At 41.4% G+C, this 19,762-nt stretch overlaps 2 protein-coding genes across 3 annotated transcripts; one reads left to right on the top strand and one right to left on the bottom strand.

The window, feature by feature from the left end:
- The first annotated feature begins 864 nt into the window (after positions 1–864).
- On the top strand, positions 865–11,140 carry LOC117731013 (tetraspanin-2-like). The gene is made up of 8 exons (XM_034533126.1): positions 865–1,217; positions 4,673–4,775; positions 8,798–8,895; positions 9,532–9,606; positions 9,697–9,789; positions 9,874–9,945; positions 10,117–10,200; positions 10,326–11,140. The coding sequence occupies exons 1-8, from the start codon at positions 1,149–1,151 to the stop codon at positions 10,389–10,391; spliced, it is 660 nt and encodes a 219-aa protein (XP_034389017.1). The 5' UTR covers positions 865–1,148; the 3' UTR covers positions 10,392–11,140.
- A 765-nt stretch (positions 11,141–11,905) lies between these two features.
- slc25a55a (solute carrier family 25 member 55a) lies at positions 11,906–17,500 on the bottom strand. 2 transcript variants are annotated; one of them, XM_034532789.1, is made up of 10 exons: positions 17,376–17,500; positions 16,648–16,753; positions 16,206–16,331; positions 15,787–15,842; positions 14,436–14,526; positions 14,217–14,335; positions 13,932–14,124; positions 13,665–13,819; positions 13,093–13,168; positions 11,906–12,990 (listed from the first exon to the last, which is right to left on the bottom strand). In XM_034532789.1, exons 2-10 carry the CDS (start codon positions 16,665–16,667, stop codon positions 12,831–12,833), a joined length of 996 nt encoding a protein of 331 aa, XP_034388680.1. In that variant the 5' UTR covers positions 16,668–16,753; positions 17,376–17,500; the 3' UTR covers positions 11,906–12,830. The 2 variants fall into 2 exon arrangements, with proteins under 2 accessions (XP_034388680.1, XP_034388679.1); XM_034532788.1 differs by having other exon boundaries at positions 12,046–12,990; positions 13,932–14,127.
- Between the last annotated feature and the right edge of the window lie 2,262 nt (positions 17,501–19,762).

The raw sequence follows: 19,762 nt of genomic DNA, 5'->3' as shown, positions 1-19,762 counted from the left end.
TCACATACAATTAACCACTCATATTCCTCTCATATTTATCCCTTCTTTTCAAAGTATCACCGAAATATGAATATAAGCCTTAGTTCTGGAGCTATTGATTTATTGTGTATCTGTTATTTGAGGCATCCCCCTATAGGTCTTAAGAGGTAAGGCGTTCAAACTAAGCATAGACTATATAAGTATTCATTATGATAGTTCAGATTTCTTTTTAAAGAAAAATTCAAATAATTTGAACATATAGACTTGTGAAGTTGAAATCTTCTGGTTGTGTGAACATCAGTAGGTTATTTAAAACATGTAATCCAAAGTCCTCGTAAAACTTCTTTTGGCATTGTTCATAATGTGACTGATCTCAGGTCGCTGTGTGTCTTAGGTGCATATTTTTTACACAAGTTCCCATATTTCCATCACAAACACAGTCAGTGGCACGATGGTGCAGATTTAAAAGCGTTGATAAACTCTTGTCGTCCAATTCTTCAAATGTTAGTACAAATATTTAAACTACGTTTCTCAATCCTGCAGTGGGGCCTGTGGGGTTCCTCGGCACATTCGTCATTAAAATGCATCATATTTACTCCACAGTGCACGACAAATTAGAGACTGCAAACAGATGGCTGTTTCTACACCAGTTTCATATCTCCCACCCACATAGATTATATAATTTGGTATCTTCACTCATTTTCTACCCACACGTTTCCTTCACAAATAAGGTTTATTGGACAAAATGTGATGAAACAGGACTCTTGCTTGGTGGATTTTGCATCTTTATGATATAAAGTTTGAAAAAAACCATCCCTAAACTCCAAGCGGTGATGTCACCCACCGAATTGAACCTGTTCCCTCTGTTGTTGAGGGACGTCCCGTAGTCTCCCTCGGGGGGTGGGGGGGTCTCAGATTGTCCCCGAACACCACCTTGGGTACCACGACACACACACACACACACACACGCGCGCGCGCGCGCAGATGGGCGGTAAAAGTCAGCGTGCGAGCGGCCCGCGCAGCTTTGTGCGCATGTTCTCATGTTCGGATGGTGAGGCTGTGCAGGTCTTCATCCTCATTGCACGGTTCATGTCCAACTGGGAGGCGCGAGGATTTCTGCAGAACAACAGCGTTCAGAGATCGGAAATATCGACCAATCCGGCGTCACCATGAGCAAAGTGCAGGGAGGGATGAAATGCGTGAAATATCTGCTTTTCGTTTTCAACTTCATCTTTTGGGTAAGTCCGCCTCGTGCACATGCAAACATTGCACCTTTTTTTTTTTTTTTTAAATCACCGTCGGGTTTCGAAAGCCATCTTTTATTCTTCCGTTATGTAAACCGGGTTATATGTCTGATTTATGTATTTTAAACGACCACGCTCTCTGTCTGCAAGTGAAAAACCTGCATGTGCTCCACGCCTTCTCGAAGTGGTTACATTGTCAGCACGCGGCTGGCTGATAGTCATATTGATATTGTCAGATATGGTTTTTAATTAACCTGTTATACAATGGGAAACTGGGGAGTTCGTTATGCAGATTAATATGCCTCTGCTTGGTGCAAACTCCTCTCTGACTCGGTTCTGTTTCCTTAAATCGTAAAACCTTATGTTATCATTCCTCATGTAAATCCATTATCAAGGCCCCATTACATCTCTTAAGAGCTGTTTCTAATAATGAATGAGTCAAATCAAATGAGAGACTGCAAGACACTCTTTTGATTTATGTGATTTATCTAGAATACGTAGTAATGTACTGTGCTGCCACTTTTCCAACACACCCACTGTTCAGATCCTCTCTCGTGATCTGGCATTGTGCTGTGACTTTTCTGTAGCAGGTCTAAGGGACAGGGTTAATTTGTTTTGGGAATACCAGGGAGGCTTTTGTTTTGGTCTATATGAGATACAATCTCTTCAGATAAGGTTACCTTTGGCTCCGGATACTGTGGAGTCACTTTCGATTTCCTGTACTGCAAATTATCATCTAATTATTATCTGTGTAGATGATGGTAATATTTGTTAAACGTGGTTTTGGCCTGTAACCCCCCACCCCCCACCCCAAATCCCAAAGCTATTGTCCAACAGTTGTGCACATACAACCTGTTCGACCTGAGAGTGAAAGACAGATTCTTCAGTTCCAGGCGGTTTTATTTTGCAGGACCGTTCAGATTTATCCATGCGACACGTTGCACGTCTTGACTCCAGATTGCAAACCATTGCACATGGCTTATATTTAAATGGCTCCCTTGTGTTAATTCAGCATCAGTTTGCAACGGGTCCAGATAAATTCTTTAAAATAGTGGCAACATAGTGATTTTTTAGTGAAGACTAAAGCACATCTTCCTAAAGTAAATGGGGATGTCTTCAAATTGCTAGTTTTGTCTTAAAAAGAGTCCAAAATGCAGAGAGATTACATTAACATATCACATAAAACCAATTAAAGCAGAACATTATCACATTTGACAGTCACGTTTGGCATTTTTAGCTTGAAAAATGACTTCAACAATGCATTGATTACCCAGTTGCAGATCCATTTGATCGATTAACTGACTGATTGCGTGCGGTTACAGACTCTCCGCAGTCGTCGTGGATGGATGCTCATGCTGACTGCTAAATGATACAGTATAGTTGGACCTGAAACGGCTGCATTGACTCATCTGTGCTCTGTAAGACCATCACTTGTGTCACAGACAGACAGCGGCCTCTTTGTTTAGGAGTTTGACTGAAAGCAGAGCTGTTGTGTTCGGAGCCAGAAGGGGCGTACAGTACGCCGTCAGTTTGGGGTGCAGAGCCAAACAAGCAGCCAATGCCAGTGTGAGTTACATCACCCAGGCACTGGGAGGCTGGCACAGCCTGTGGCTGAAATGCACCATGGGAGATGGACCAGAGATGCGGCCGTTATAGGAACTGATATTTTGACGGTCCATATGGAAACATGAGCTGCATGTTCTCCTTCTTCAATTATTGGTTCTCCTTGCATTTATCGCAGTCTCTTCATTCGTTGTTTTCCTCAGAACTTGATTGTTATTATAGAGTTCATGTGATCAGATGTCACACCATAAGATAAGTAAGAGAAAATAGGTTTGTAATTTAGTTTTCAGTCTGTTCTCGATTGAACGTATTGTGTAAAATGTTGTAAGAAATATTTTTTCATATTATACTTGATGCACATTTAGTATTAAAACCTTTTATATTCATCTTAAGTGGATATACCATTGTCAGTAACCAAATGATGCTACTTGTTGTACAGAAGGTCACAAGGATACACTTTCTCGGGGTGACACCTGGCTTCAATCGATTGGTTTATTTCTGGTCAGGCTCGCCCAGGGAGCCACGGTGTCCTCTCAATGTTGTGACTCATGAGGCACATCACACCCGATCCTCTCTCTTCATATGACCACTGACAACAAGATTATTGCAAAACTGTCATTGACATGTTCTTGGGGCCCCCCACGTGCAGCGTGTGATCCTTTTTAAGAGCTTTAAAGTTTGACTAAACCGTGAGTCGTTAACAAGGCGATGCATTCGCATCTCCCTTCAGCAGTTTGTTGGCTATAAACAGAAGAAGGACACGGACAGTGAGCTTCAGGAGCCGCTCTGTCGACGAGACAAAGACGAGAGCGCCACCAGCAGAATATTAATCAACAGAGGAGCCAAAGAAGGAAAAACAACGTGATGTTTAACTGTGAAGTGAATTCTGGGCAACGCCATCGAGAGCAGATCTCCAGAGACACTTAAATCCTAAAAATAAAAAGGGATTCAAGATAGTTCAAACATTGTGAATTAAAGGAACAGTGTTTAGCATAGGGGGATCTATTGGCAGAAATTAAATATAATATAAATATATATATATATGTATACGTATTTATATTATTATTATTATATTTATATGTATGCATGAAGAGAACTGGGTACAGCGCCCCGTTCTTTCCTATGAAAGTTGCTCTGTGGCGCATGGAGCAAAAAAAGTTTGCCTTCTAAAATTTTCTTTCGCATTATTCCACATCCATGGGCCTACAAAGCAAGCGCACGTACCTTTAACCACGCCTCCCAGGCCTCGGTCCAGCCTCGTTCTCAGGCTCATTCACATGAATGGGGCGACTATGGGTCAGTGGTTAGCATGCCCGTCTTTCAATCAAGGGGTTGGCAGTTCAATCCCCGCCCTAGTTGATGTGTCCTTGAGCAAGACACTTAACCCTGCATTGCTCCCCGTAGCGGTGTATAATGTAAAGTGTCTTTGAGTATCTAGAAAAGCACTATATAAATTAAATGGATTATTATTATTATTATTATCAATGGATGAAGGAAAATAACTTGGCTATTACTTTTAGGATCTAATCATTTAAATAAGGGGTAATCATATGTCCATATGTGGGAAATATATTTTTCTCCAAAAAAATGTGCTGAGTTACAGACATCTCTTTCCTAATGTAAGTCTCTGGGAAAAGGGTTTTTGGCATCACATGACGGTCCCAGAAATTGTCATTCCCCTGTTTGGCCACTATGTAGAATTTGCTTCAAAGCATGGCGCACTTCCTGGGGGCGTGTCCTAAATTCTTGGCATGTGTGAGAAGTTTCAATTTGTTGCGATCTGCAACCTCACCGTCAGTTGGCGCCAAATCCGACCCACCTTTAATATTCTGTATAAGTGTGTAATTATGACATGAATATTGATTCAATAATGCATCGTTCCTCAGCTGTCGGGCCTGTTGGTGCTGGCTGTGGGACTATGGCTCAGATTTGACCCAGAAACAGTGGAGCTGCTGACGGGTGAAGACGCCCCCGGCACTTTCTTCATCGGTAAGTCCTCCAATCACACCTCACCTGACATACAGTTCCTAAATAATAGTGCAAGATAAAGAATGCTTTTAGTTTTGTATTTATTATTATTGTGATCAAATGTTTCTTGATTCAGTGAAGTCATTTTAATAACTCAGTCGTGACGGCTCTGTGTATATCTACCACTAAAAATGACGACGTGAGCTGCAGCTATTATTCATCCAAGTAATGAGATGAGGAAGGAAAAGTCTCATGTGGATTTTATCAGCCACAAAGAAGCAAATCAAATTTGTTGTTGATGAATTTCCTTATTATTATTATTATTATTATGACTGTGAAAGATGTCAAAAATATAATTTCTCATAAGATCAAGAGAGATTTTCAGGGATAAAATAAATCCAATTTAGGTGTAAAAATGTCTCCAAATCAAATAATCTCCAGCGTCCAGGGCAGGACCAGACTACTTGCCTGATGACATCAGGTTTTATGGCGCGCTGTAATAATAATTTACAACAAACGACCCGAGGAGGTCCCCTCCGACATTTTAACCCAAGGGCCTTTCCGGGGCAGCAGGTGCACAGAGAGCCGTAATGAACGCTTAACAGGCACATTTCAACCTGAACGCATCATGATGCTTCACCACTTCCTCCTGATGCTTCACAACTTCCTCTGCGCGTCGCACACACTTTTCCGAGTGTTTCTAATCACCATTGACATCCTCACTTATTCGGCTGCGCCACCTCGCTCTGAGGGCCCCCCCCCCCCTATATGGTGCCGAGGGGGAGTGGAAGAGGATATGTCAAACGGTTATCGACATGCGCACCATTAGTGGTAGTGCTCTGTTTTAGGAGGGTTGTGGAGATAATTGCTCATGTTTACAAATATTGATCAGATTTTCCTCTCACTGGAGTTTTACAAAACGATCAGTCAGAGATGTTCAAGCAGTGACAAATGGACCGGAGCCTCGGACTGGTTGATGCTCCACTCCACAAGATCTTTAAGTCATTTTGTGCTCAGATTGCTTTTGATTAATGATAATCAATCAGAATAAAACACACAGTGCAGGTGATTAAAACATACAGTGCCGTGGACAAGCCCCCTTCAGTAGTCGGTCAGTATAGGCCATACAATAGGCCCCCTCTCTCTCTCTCTCTCTCTCTCTCTCATTCTCTCTCTCTCTGCGTAGGAGCAGATGATTAGAATGAAGCCTATTCTTGTTACTCCCGCTTAGACCATGACCTAAAATGGTGACTTCACTTCATCAGCTCTCTGTTGTTTGTCATGGAGCCGGCTGCCTCCCTCAGGGCAGGGGGGGGGGGGCAGGTGACCGGAGTCTATCCTGAAGACAAAATACTGTACCAACGCGGTGCATTATAAGAAACATACAGCAGCTTGTAGGAATGAGAGGGGGAAAGAAGCTGCATGGAGGGATCGAAGCCCAAATCAAATACAGCCTGCTACTGTAAATAAATTAAAAAAAACACAATATGAACTGGACGTAAATGCTTTAAAACACAGCACACAGGATGTTATTCACCACGTTATTGAGCTACAGTATACTTCTGTTCTCACAGTTTTTGTATCTGTTTATGCAAACTACCGAAGGTGAGATAATTTTCCCGACAGTTTGGTTTCATCTGACATGCAAAGTATCTCAGAGCTCGCATACATAATAATATAATGTTAATTTAGTTATACATCAACCAGGATGGAAATCTTGGTTGAGTCCGAATTTCCACAATAGCATGCTATTTTTAGGGACAAAACACATAAATATCCCAGAATACAATGCGGTAGTAACAACAACGTTCATAAGAGACAGTAGTGGACAGCTCTGTAACGTCAACAGCACTTCAGTGTAAGTGTAAGATTGCACTTTGCTTGGCTTAATATATTTGCTGATTAGTTCAGACTGACTATGATTCTCTCAAATCCTCGTGTGTTTCTCATGAGGTTGGCACGGGTTACCATGGTTACGCATCTCCAACCGCCAAAGGGGCTCTCAGGAAGTGTTTAATCACGCAGAAATACGTCGATCTACACACACATTGAGTATATGAAGCACTGGTCTGAATACTTCCTGCACACGTGTTGACCTGCCCGTATTGGTGGGCAACAACAGACGGCATTTCTGAATGAAAAGCTATATGTGGATCTATACATCTGAAAGGCCCCCGCGGAGGGCCGACCGTCTTACGGCGTAGCCTTGGCGACGAAACAAACACCATGAGCAGAATGGTGCCGCTGCCCACACACTGAACAGAGTGATACCATAACAAGGCAAAGTGTGAGCATTCCCTCCGGGTGACTGGCTCATTTCCACTCCGTCACCCTCGTTGCCCTGTGCGTGTAAATAGGCCATTATGTACATGTTGCAGACGGAGAGAAACCTGAGAGACAGTGAGGCGAGGTGCCGCTTACCAGCAACCCGCTGCCAGCATTAACAGGGAGGGAGTGTTCTGCGAGATTGCAGCACCAGTCGCACTGAGAGGAAGTGCTAAAAGCAGCACCAGCCACGATCACTTGTGTGTCGACACTTTGTGTACACAGCAGCGTCTTGGCCGCTGTTTTTTTTCTCCATTGCTTACGCTCTGCGCTGAAGCAGCGTGTCCCTCGTTTCCAGCCGCCCATCTTTACCTCCCCTTTTGTTCAGCAGCAGGAAAACAACAGCTTGCAACCCCCCCCCCCCCCCATGTGGATTAATTAAATTGCTGCAGTGGTTGCTGTCTATGTCACCGACTAGACCCTTAGCGTGGACCTCTGGGACGGGCTCGGTGTAGAGTTACAGCGTGAAGGGCCCGGTCGTGAGGGCTGGGAGAAGGGGAGCGAAGCGGGGAGGTGACGACATTCAGGCGCACGGGGAGCCGGGATGGTTGGAGGATGTCGTCCAATTCTGCAGCAGTCAGAAATCCAAAACATTTTTACCAGACGGATTCTGTTGTGCTGCTTTATCCTGCAGCACCACGAATGCACAACGTCTGAATGAACTGGAAGCCTTGTTTCTCAATAGACTCTATAGCTCCAGCAGCTTTAATTCAAATTCAAATCCTGATACTGAGTCTGACTGCACCTCTGTAGATAAGAAGAATTTCCAGCTATTTGGAGCTCGCCAGAATCCACCGTATTGTTTTGTTCGACACACAAAGAGGATCGGACAGATGATATTTATTTTCAGAGGTTTCAGTTATTGGTCTTAACAAATGCTCATCCATCCAACCCATCGATGGACTACTGAACAGGTCTACCATGCACAGGCACTAAGGCCCTAAGTGTCAGCCCGCCCCCCAAAATGTCACTCAAAAAGTCATGAACCACAAAAAAAATAAAAAAAAATACTAAGAGACAAATTGAGACCAAAAGGATGAAAATAGACACAAAACAACTACAGAATAACCCAAATATGTACAACGTGACACAAAACTACTACATATGTATGTGGGGGAGCTGGTGCGGCCTCTTGCATGTGTGTGTTCAGCAGCCAGTTGTCTCATAATTCGCCGATAATAATTATCTGGAGCTTTTTTAACTTCTTGTAAGTGACCTAATTCAGGCACAATGAAAATGACACCAGGACACAGTTTCAACACTAATCTGACAGATTAAACACACTCATCTATGATTCCTGATACAATCAAAAAATAACAAAGACAAACTATTTTAAGCACCAATCCAAACATCAAAAAGAGCAGTTTTTTGCATTTCTGACGTCTTTCATCTCGACTCAAAGCTTTAAAATGGCGGACTGAAGGAGTGGGCTGAAAATCAGGCTGAAATGTGGGCGGAGATTCAGAGGTTTTAGGCCCCTCGAGGAGTTTCCACCTACACTTTTCTGCTGGTAGTCAAACACAACAACAGCCCTTTAATACACATTCTGCTTCAGCAAAAGACATGAAATCAGTTGGATAATGCTGCCACCTTCTGCTACAGCTGTGAACTGCGGTCATTCCTCTATTGTGAACATGGCAGGATTGGTGGATTGTTTCCTCATTCATTTCCACAGAGTAACACAGCAATGATCTTTCTGCCTTCCTCTCCCCACTCAGCCGTGTACATCCTCCTCGTTGCAGGAGGGTTGATGATGATCGTCGGCTTCTTTGGTTGTTTTGGTGCTGTGCGTGAGTCTCAGTGTCTTCTGGCATCGGTGAGCAGTGGTTTTATATTCATGCACAGCAGTGGCATATTTTGATGTTCCTTTACTGGTGTTTTGAGCATTGTGAGGTGACACTTTATTTTAAATGGTCTATAAGTTCCATTTAATCTATTAATAAGGACGAAAATAAATAAATACAATTGTGAGTAACTTCCATGACATTTGGAAAGCTTTAGGTGCAATTCAGTAGTAATTATAGGGGAATTAAAGTTTGATATATTGTATATTGTTATTCATTATTCTGAGTATTTTAGTCAGTTCGCAGCAGGTAAAAAAACAATGTTAAATCTGTAAACAGACAAGCATACAGTTATGAATATAGAGAATACAGTTTCTACTAAATTAATATTACATTTGGTTAGAATTTAGTTTTCCTTTTAAGGACATTCCTGCTGTATATACCCCATTCGTCAAGTAGTAATGAATGACAATTATTTCTAGGAAATTATTCGGAAACTGACAAAACAATCTTGAATGGACTTTCACTCGCAATATTAACAAATTAGAGATACATTAAGTGTTACAACCCCTTCTTATGTGAATGATATATATATATATATATATATATATATATATATATATTTATTAGAATATAAGGCAGTAATAAACCTCTCTTCTGTTCTGCAGTTCTTTGCTTGCCTTCTGATAATCTTTGCAGCAGAGATTGCTGCTGGAGTGTTTGGATTCATAAACAAGGAGCAGGTACTTTAGTCATTATTATTTTTAAAAGCAGATTTCAATGTATAGAAAAAACAACAACTGTTAACTCTGATAACTTTGTTGTTGTAACAGATTGTTGAGGAAGTCCAAAAGTTTTACAGCATCTCCATCGCTGACGTCTCCACTCCGAATGGCACCGCAATCGCATTCATGTACCACAAAACTGTGAGTAAAACTCGTCCTCCTCTTATCACCATAAACACCACCAGCGTCACATCTTTAATCTTTTTTACTTTTTCACATCTGCAGCTGAACTGTTGCGGAGGCTCCACGCCAGACGAGAATAACGCACTTTGTGCAGAGGAGGCTGAGAACACCCAGGTAAACCCTCATGCCTGCTGTACCCCGTTATACCGCACGATGGCGGTGTGGAGCTGATTTAAGATGAGACGATTTGCTGCAATTCAGTATTAGTGTGGTTTTGCATCTGCAGGATTATGTGCAGCACTTATAACAATAACAATATGAATACTTTATTGTTTTGTTTTTTAGGACTGCCTCACTGCAATAACAGAGTTCTTCAATGAAAAGCTGCACATCATTGGATACATTGGGATCGGGATTGCAGGAGTAATGGTGAGAAGTTACAAAAAGTCAGATTTATATAAATAAATAAACAGATTTCTATTCTAATCCTTTTTGCCCTGGGTTGTGCTACTTTACATGAAGCTCTTTACACCTGATTGTGCATCTCATTTCAGATCATAGGAATGATCTTCAGTATGGTTCTGTGTTGTGCCATCAGGAACAACAGGGAGGTTATATAGCTGGTGAGTTGACCCCACCCCCCGACCCCCCCAAGCCCCACCCCCCACCAGCCAGCCCAACACACGCTCACTGATCCCTTCATAAAAACCCGTCTAAAGGGAAACGCCAAAGTTACATTTCAATGTCCTTTCTCATAGTCCAGAGAGATCTGATGGGGGAGTTCACTTAAAACCAGTAAGAGAGATCCCAGTCAATACATCCCAGTCACAAATTCAACACGATACGCTGGATCGTTATCTTCCCACCTTCTCCTCAACTCCACCAGCACTGGGAATGATTATTTCTCTGCTCCTCTACGTAACAAACGCTCTGCTTTTGGCACAAGTCTGCGACATTCCTCGGCCTCGTCACAGTGCCGCACTGCGAGCTACTACTCGGTGCATGAAGCCTTCTTTGACACAGGAATGTGCTGTAAATATGGACAGCTCTTTTATGCACCTGCAGTTAACTTTATTTATTGTGCCATTTGTCGCCCGATTTGTGTAATCAATACTACTTAGTGTGCTTAAGCATTTTGAGGACTAGCCGCCCTTTGCTGAGTAGATTTTCCATTGTGTGCCTACTTAGTCAGGAAACAAGCCTCCAGCTAGGGCACTATTTACCTAGATCTTGTTATTTCAATATGTACATATTGGGCTCAACGCCACCACTGTCAAGTATTTCTACTTTAAAGCACAATAGAGGAAGTGTAGATGTGATATTAACCCAAAGGGTTAGGGAAAATCTGATGTTAAACTCAATCTCCAAATTCATCTAAAAAAAGGTCACGAATAACACTTTTAACTGTAACAGTGAGCTAGTTTGCATTTTGTGTGAATTATTTGGGATGTAAATTTTGTTGGTGTGCCAATAAGATGTGAATTATAGAATACTATAGTTTCTGCCATGTTAACCTTAATAAAAACAAATATTGGGTGCTTTTATTGATGAGTCTTGATTATTTAATTCGGACTGCGCTGCGCGCTCCCGTAAAGTCTGTGAGGGTTTAGTTCTGTCCGGTGAAATCATCGGATGTTTGAGGGCTCTCTGGCCCTTTATGAACACTTTTCATGAGTCTACATTTTTGCAGACTTTGCCCAAGATATTACCCACAATTCACATCAGTAAGTCCCTGAGGGTTCAGGGTTTAAGGCCTTATGGGGGAAACCGGGCCCAAATGTCAACAAGAAATGGCAGCCATTAAAATGCTAAACTAGTCATGTTAATGGACTTTTTAAACAATACATTGGCACAACGCATTTGTTAAACTGATATTGTTACATTCATTACCAAATGTCTGAATTACAAAGATGAACGTTCAAACAAAGTGTGTGCAACAAAGCCTTCAGCTAAACAGACCTGAAGTCTCTAAGGAGTTGAAAAAGGTGGTAAGTAAACTTTGAGTTCTGGGCCAAACAAAGCTAAAGCCGCCATTTAGCTTAATCCATTCAAATAAACAGTTAATGTGGTTTCCCTACACTTGCATTACCCCTTGTTAATGCAGTGCAATCAAAATCAATCCATGGACACAGAATAAGTACATTGCAAAGTTTAATGTATATACACACACACACGGTATGTACAAAAAGCCATCACAAAAACTATTGTAACAGTCATGTGTTCATGCTCAGTCGCAGTAATAAGGCATAAACCAAAACATGTAATAGGTTCAGGTATGCATTAGTTATTGAAAACGTTTATGTGGACAAACACACATGTGGACAAACAAACGGATAATGTGCATGACTGCATCTCAAGTTTCTGCAGGTAGTAAAATACAAACACTGCATTTCACAGACTACTCGTCAACTGTTGGGCTAATATCAAGTATAGAACAGGACACGTTATGGTTTGGCAAACCATATGGTCCCATGCCAGGAGGAAGGTTCATGATCACTGAAATTAAACATGTAAACTCCAAAGTTATTACGGAAAATGTATTTCAAAATAAAATCCCTTTGCAATAAATTGTGTAAATTGTGCCCCATCTGAAGCCTTTGTAACACGAGACAACAAAAAAACCAAACATACAAAGTACTACAAGCTGCTGCATTAAGCCATTCAAAAAGTTGAATACTAAATATGGAAAGTGATGACATGGAAGAAAACACAACAAATGGGCGTGTCTCTCTGATGGAGTGAGCTCCCCTCCCTCACAGAGGGAAACAGGACCGTCTCAGGGACAAAGAGAGAACAACACTGCAGCTCTGAGCCCCCAAAGCCCAGTAAGGCCAACAGCTTCAAGTGCAAACATTGGCCCCGGCCTCCTGAATAAGTCACAAAAGTGTTTAAGTGCAACACAGCTGTCAGAAGTTGAAATCACAGGTCTTCATTAGCATTTCTGGCTGTTAGACAATATTGTTTTTGTTTGTTGCTGTAAACTGATGGCGTGTAGCTGCCAGTTCTTCAACCATCTACGCTCAGAAGGTCCCATGCATAGCCAGCAAGTCGATAAGGGCTCATGCCGACAAGAGGTTTAGAGGAGTGTTGTCCAGGATGTATTCGCCAACGCCAGCAAAGTACATAACCTGAGCAATGCCGAACAGAGGAGCGATGACCAGAGCCCGACAGCCAGCGCCTTTCAGGAAGGCAGAGGGTCCCTCCTTTCGCATTATTTTACTGTGGAGAACCAGAGGGAGGAGTTTGTGTTTGTAGCCTCATACACACGCAAAACAAACAAACAAAACACATGTAGTTATGAAAGTGGGTGAGCCGTCTTACCTCACACAATCCACAACTCCGTTGTAAGTCTCCTCAGTGGGCCCCTTGTTCAGCGACTGCAGTCTCGTCTTCACCACTGGAAAAATAAAATACAAAATATTTAATTTCCTTCTAGAAACATTACAGTGCTGCTGCTGCTGCTGCTGCTGCTGCTGCTGCTGCTGCTGCTACTGCTACTACCACAAGAGATCATTTTCTATGAGAAACATGATTGCGCCATAAACCAATATATTCCTCTCTGTGGAAGTCTGATTTAAAAACGACTAGTTAATGGCTATAACTTCACTAATCAATTTTGATCTCAGAAGTTATTTAAATGAAGTGAAACAAACATGCCAAGAACGTTATTCAACAATTTAAAAACAAGTTGGGAAGACAAGAATGTTGTGCAACGTCAAAATGCTCTCGTCCATAAACCAGCATTCGAATGATGACGCTGAACACAACTTAGCCCTTTCAGAGTGTATTTGTTTTCCTTTTTCCGGAGCTTTAAGAGGAAAATAAAAAGTTGAACTAGAATTTCCAGGTCAAAGCAAGATTTGCCTGGACGTTAAGCTGGTTCTCCAACTCACCGTCACAGGGGTTAACGGCCACCGCGGCAGTAGAACCCGCCACACAGCCGGAGAGGAAAGCCCAATAGACGGGCGACGTCTCCTCGGCACTGGGTTTGCCCAGACTGTTCAGGTTGGCAAACAATGGGAAGTAGATGACGGAAAAGGGCACATCCCTGGAAGAAAAAAAACAAACAAAAAAAAACTGTCAGACTGAAACCCTGACTGGTAGTAACTGGTCTACCAAGGTGACACAGTTCCTCTTCAGGGCGGGAGCAGCAGTTTTACCTCATCAGCGTGGCCCCGAGCCCTTTGTAGAGGCCCTGGATGCCCTGCTTGTGGACCAGTTCTTTCGCAATCTGTGTGGCCGACACGGCTCGAGGTGCCGAGACCACCGTGCCGGAGTTGTAGGAGCGGCGGATGACGGTGTTGGTGGCCACGAGCTTGGTGGGCGACATCATGACTGGCTTCTGCTGCTGGGCTGCTTTAAAAAAAAATTTTTTTAAAAAGTGTTAATATACGACGACAACGATTTGAGTCGCACACATGGAGTATTTTCAATACGATTCTCACCAAGTCTGCCTGCATCCTGGAGCTGTATCTTGAGCATTTCCATAGGGGTGGTGACGATGACCTGGCACATGCCGGCACCACAACCTGCCAGCATCTCTTTAAACACTGTCAGCCCCTTTCTGTTAAGCAAGAGAAGAGAAGAATTCAGTAACACAACAGGCGGTACTTTATTTCCCCGAGATGATGATGATGATGATTTCACGAGGCGATCCTGCTTACCCGTCCTTGGAGAGGTGATGCCTGAAGAGGTCATTAGCAGCCAGCTTAATTGCCTTCTCAGGGGTGACCAGTGCCAAATTTACAGCAGCGCCTGAAGAAAGAAACGCACAGTTAGCATTCAGGTCACAAACAGGTTTTCATTCAGCACATGAACATAAACATTCCCTTCCACTATCATTACAATTCTATTTAGTCTATTAGTCCATTTTATAGTTTACAGACAGACAAGACAAATGCTCAACATAAAAAGTAGCTTCAGAAATGATGAAGGGAGATTATGTAAAAAATAAAATGACAATAAAAGCACAAGTTACAAAAGTTAGAAAAAAAGGAAAAAAAAGGAGAAGAAGATAAGGAGGGTGATGAATAACCAGAGGAAGATGCAAACATCAAGTATGTGAAGTACAGAGAGTAAGAAGAAAGAAAGAAAAAGAGCCCACTTTGTAGAAAACTTTAAGAAAGTACATCTGGTTCTAATGAAAAGATACACGTCAGTAAGTAGCTAATGACAATGAAAAGATGTTGAAAAAGTGAAAGGACAGACTGAATCCTTGACTATGTTCTGTGTGTGCAGACATTAAGCAAACCTAAAAGCTGATCTGTGAGACTGTTGGTCATGAAATAAACCCAAATTAGTCCAGCAGTCATTTTTTTTTTTTTTTTAAAGATCAAACAAAGTCTGCAAAGACACGTCTTCATAGTCAAGAAAACGAGCATCGACAACAAGTTGACAGGACAGTGACGAGACAGCCAAGTAGTTAACAAGAAGTCAAATTACAGAACAAGTAGATGGCAAAACAAAAACGTGTGCCTATAGTTTTAAATAGAGCAATATTGTAAGAACCATTATATGATTTGCCTCCAGCGTGGCTGCGCCTTATCGGCTAGCCTTCAATATCCCAGGGGGACCCACGTCTGTAATATGAAAAACACAGATGCAAACAAACAGCTTTCCTCACACAAGCAGAGACCCAGAATAAAAATAGGTCTCCATTTTTCTCATATTTAACTATGTCCACAAGATTTGTATCTTTCTTTGACATTACAATCAATGATCTGATAATTAAACAGTATTTTCTTACTTACTGCATGACTGCTATTAAAAACAATATATAAAAGCTGCAAAAAACCAAACACGAGCAGCTTTGGCCTCTTCCCTTTTGTAACCTAGTCTATTATTCTAACTCAAAAATATACTTTAAAGTAAATCAAGCAACTCATGCAATCTAACACTATCTGAACAAACCAATCAATGTTCAACCTCAGCATAGAGAGCTCTTACGTTCTCCTTCATTAAATCATCTCCTACATGTTTACTAGTTGTTAAAAGTCAGATGAGCAGAACTCTTACCTCTGTACATGCCAAAGTACCCCTCTGATCGGACTGTTTTGACAAGGCAGTCAACCCTACAGAACAAGAAATAGAGGGAAATATAGATTAGAGAGAAACGCTTGACAAAAAAGGTATAATTATTAGGTTATTGATCGCGATGATAGCTTATCGAGACTCAATCTACTCAATCAGCGGCTCTTCTTCACGTTCGCTTAGCGGGTAAATGGAGCAGAACATTTCCGCCCTTCAAAAAGCATTTGGCTGGCCAGGAATGAGAAAGATTCATAGTCGTCATGGTCCATCAAGTCAGGAATGTCTCTAAATCCCTACATTCATCATGATAGCCTGAATGGGTCATAGTGACAAGCAAGAACTGGGTTGTACCTAGTATGCACAGGGTGTTGTCGTTTACGACAAAGGTAACGGAAAACACTTACATGCTCTTGTAGACCTGCTGACCTTGTCTCTGATTCTGCAACCTGGTCTTCACCAAGTCAATGGGGAAGACACAAGTAACCCCAACAATGCCAGCAATGCCGCCATTAATGAGCTTCGCTGGGAGGCTAAAGAGACAAAACAATTATTTTATTATTAACAACAGTTTCTTAAGGTTGTGGATTTTATATTTTTTTAGCTGTTTAATGACTATGGGCTTTGGGAAACAATGGACAGTTTTTATATAATATATAACATAATTATTTAACACAAAAATAAATCTGTGGAGTAATCAATGATGAAAATTAAGTTTTTTTTTAAGTCACTGATTAAGATGCAAGTCATCATGGTCTTTAAATGTCTTGATTAGCTCTGGTGCCATTATTGGAAACGGATTAAATATAATTATACCACATGGAAGAAAGGAAAACGTATGAGACTCACCTGATCTGCTTCTGAGACATGATGCCTTTGAAATAAGTAAAGACAGAAGTGTAAAAAAACAACTTGTAGATCCAAGTGTTCTTCAGTCAAATCAATGAGTAGAGTCCTGGAAAAGAGAAAATGGGAGGAGTTATGCCAAAGATTTGCAGAGCTTCCCGAGTACCCAGCCTCTGACCCGCATGGTCTTTATCCCACCCACAACAGAGGCTTTGGATTACTTAGAGTAGTACAACCCGTGGGCGTGGCCTAACGCGCATACCGGAACCCCATACATGGGCATTGTCAACTTACATTCATAGACTGAATAGACGTTAACATGTTGAGGCGTGAAATAAGAACCAACAACTTGCTTGCAAACGGCGTTAAAATAAATAAAATGGGGAACACATTGCAGTCAATGCAAATCAACGAGAAAGAGTTTACATTATACATTTTCAAAATATGAACGTTTATCGGAGTTTCAAAGAAAGGATTGTGCATTAATATGTCAAGTCGTGCAACAACAACAACAATAGCATATTTAGAGATAAAGCACAACAACTATTTCCACACATCATTGTCTCAGAGAGAGAAATAAAGAAGTGGAGAGACGTTGCTTTCGGGTTTGTTAACGTTGGTTACTTTCGCAGCGATACACGCTCAGACCCACACCGACACTAAAAGCGCACGAGCTGCCTATGTCGAACAACTTAAACACAGAATACATTATAAATACAAACAGTACTGACCGAAAGATTGATTCGTAGTCGTCCTTCAGATAGTTTCAAACCGCTACTTCTGTTTTCCGTGTGAGTCGGGCGCCGGGGAAGTCTGCTGATATAGCGGTGAGGAGAGAGTGGAAATTTCCACTGAGATTATAAAAAGAGGGCGGAAATACAACGCGTCACCGCTCAGTCAGTTTGCCATGCGCGCTAGCCGATTGGCTCCTTTGAACGTTCCCTTGTTTCATTGGAAGGCCAAGCCGTCAATCTTCCTATCCGCCAATCAGACAGCGGCAAGGGCGGTGACGGTGTGGACGATGTAAGAAACCATTGTTCACCGAAAATGTATTAAAATGATTATGGCGCAAGGTAAAATAAATACAAATGCGTAAAATTGGACTTTTAAAGACGATTTTTTTTTTTTTGGGAGGGATTACCCCTGAAGTCCGTGGAGGGGTCGAGACACAGTCCCTTTGGATCTTGAGGTTAAACTAGTCCAAGTCCCATTGTTAACCTAAGGGGTGAGATCATCATGGGGTTAAGAACATTCTGGTAAAAAAAATTGAGAGATGACTTCATCCTAATCTACTGTGGGGGGATATATAATAATGTATATATGAATATTTATGATGATACTAACCATTGCTCTAATATAATTAACCACATTTTAACAGAAGTGGGTCAAAGGAAGAGGAGCCATTGACACTGGTGAACAGAACAATGGACTAATGTCAGCTGATTTTTGAAGGTCAAACAGGGTGTCTACAGCTTCCTCTCAAGGTGATAGTGACTCGGCTGTTTACAAACAAACAAAAGTTTTTCATCCTAATCTACTGTGGGAAGGAAAGTATCTGAGCAGCTTTCCGACAGCCATAGTTGCTAGTTATTTTAAAGATTTTACATATGAAACATATACTAGGTTTAGAAAATGTAATACATTATTTAAGTTAAATTACCCAACAGTACACCACATGAGATTTAGCTCTATCCTTATTATTTGAGTGTTGATACTTGTTACTGCATTTTGCTGATAATACTAATGTACAGTTTTACCAAGGGTTTTAAATGCAGGAATTTTAACTTTAACTTTAGATTCGGGTACTGCTACTTTAATGAAAGTAGTTGGGCCTAATTCCTTCAAGCCATTCTCAGGTGAGGGTACTGATGACCAAGTAGGCGCATACGTACAAGGAATTTAACGCATACATAGAAACACATATATTAAACAAGAAAAACAAAGCTTAACACTTTTCATTACGCTCCTCAAGCGGGGCTTGTATAAGGAGTGGCCTGGTAACCACACTCGTAAACTTTGTTTTGAACTGTTCTGACAGAAGCCGTTTACTTTGAAGACTAAAGAAGCTGGTTTTGCTGAAAAAGAAAAGCACGACTGGCTTCACCTTGGGTAAATGTTTGTTTAAAAAGCATGTATTGATGCGATGAGACGAACATGGTCTCTCTCTCGTCTCGGTTAAATCTGGAATAAAAGGTGGCCCATGGAATTACTTAAAGGGTTATTTCCAAAGCTTTATCAGGCCATCTGGTCAATTGAAAAGGTTTCAATTGCGTGTGCCTCGGGCGCATCATGTACAATTACAATGTAAATGACAAAGCATTGAAACTGGTTCATCTTGGTTTGGTTTCAGACACATAACAGATTTAACAGATTAGGGAACCTGTCCTTCACTTGTTCAATTCAATTCTATTCCATTATACGTGGGCTATTTTGATCAGTATCTTTTGTATTTAAATTTAAACGTAGAATCAGATGATCAAGGATCATGTTGACATTCATTATAAACCCTGTTGACACCAAAAGAGGAGCGATAATGCAGGTGAGTTCTCCGAGGTTTGGGCAGGTAGTCTGTCTTGTCAGATGGTTTTGGAAAAGTATGTATATGTGTTCAGGATCTTTAGCTAAGCTAAGTGATATAACAATATATTCTGTTCACTATAAAAACAAGATTGATACTGAAGAATGATCACAGCACGGATTTGTATGTTCATGCACTGGTTTAGTTAGTCTTTTTCTATGAGCAAAAAACAATCCTGTCTGCGCAATTAAAGCAAACTGAAGCAAACAAAAAAATCATTAAAAAGCATTACTAGTCATAATGTAAATTTTTTACAACAGCACTAAGGCAAATATTAAGCTATGCTAGTAGCTCTGTTCAGTTGTACATCGGTACAGTGGCTCTGAGAGCTCAATGCTAACACATCTTAGTTTAACGTGTTAAACATGCTAATCACATGTGAACATGCGCTCCAGCTGCAAATTATGGAAATGCCATTAGTTGTACAGGCATTCGGTCATCAACTGGACTAATTAAATGGAAACATTAGGGTATCAGTAAAAGTTATTCCAATCCATCCCGAAGGAACCATGAATGTGTGAATCCGTGGGATAAGTCGTG

The sequence above is a fragment of the Cyclopterus lumpus genome, chromosome 5 (genome assembly GCF_009769545.1).
Source record: "Cyclopterus lumpus isolate fCycLum1 chromosome 5, fCycLum1.pri, whole genome shotgun sequence".
In the NCBI taxonomy this organism is placed as follows: domain Eukaryota; kingdom Metazoa; phylum Chordata; class Actinopteri; order Perciformes; family Cyclopteridae; genus Cyclopterus; species Cyclopterus lumpus.
This window is presented reverse-complemented; position numbering and strand designations above follow the sequence as displayed.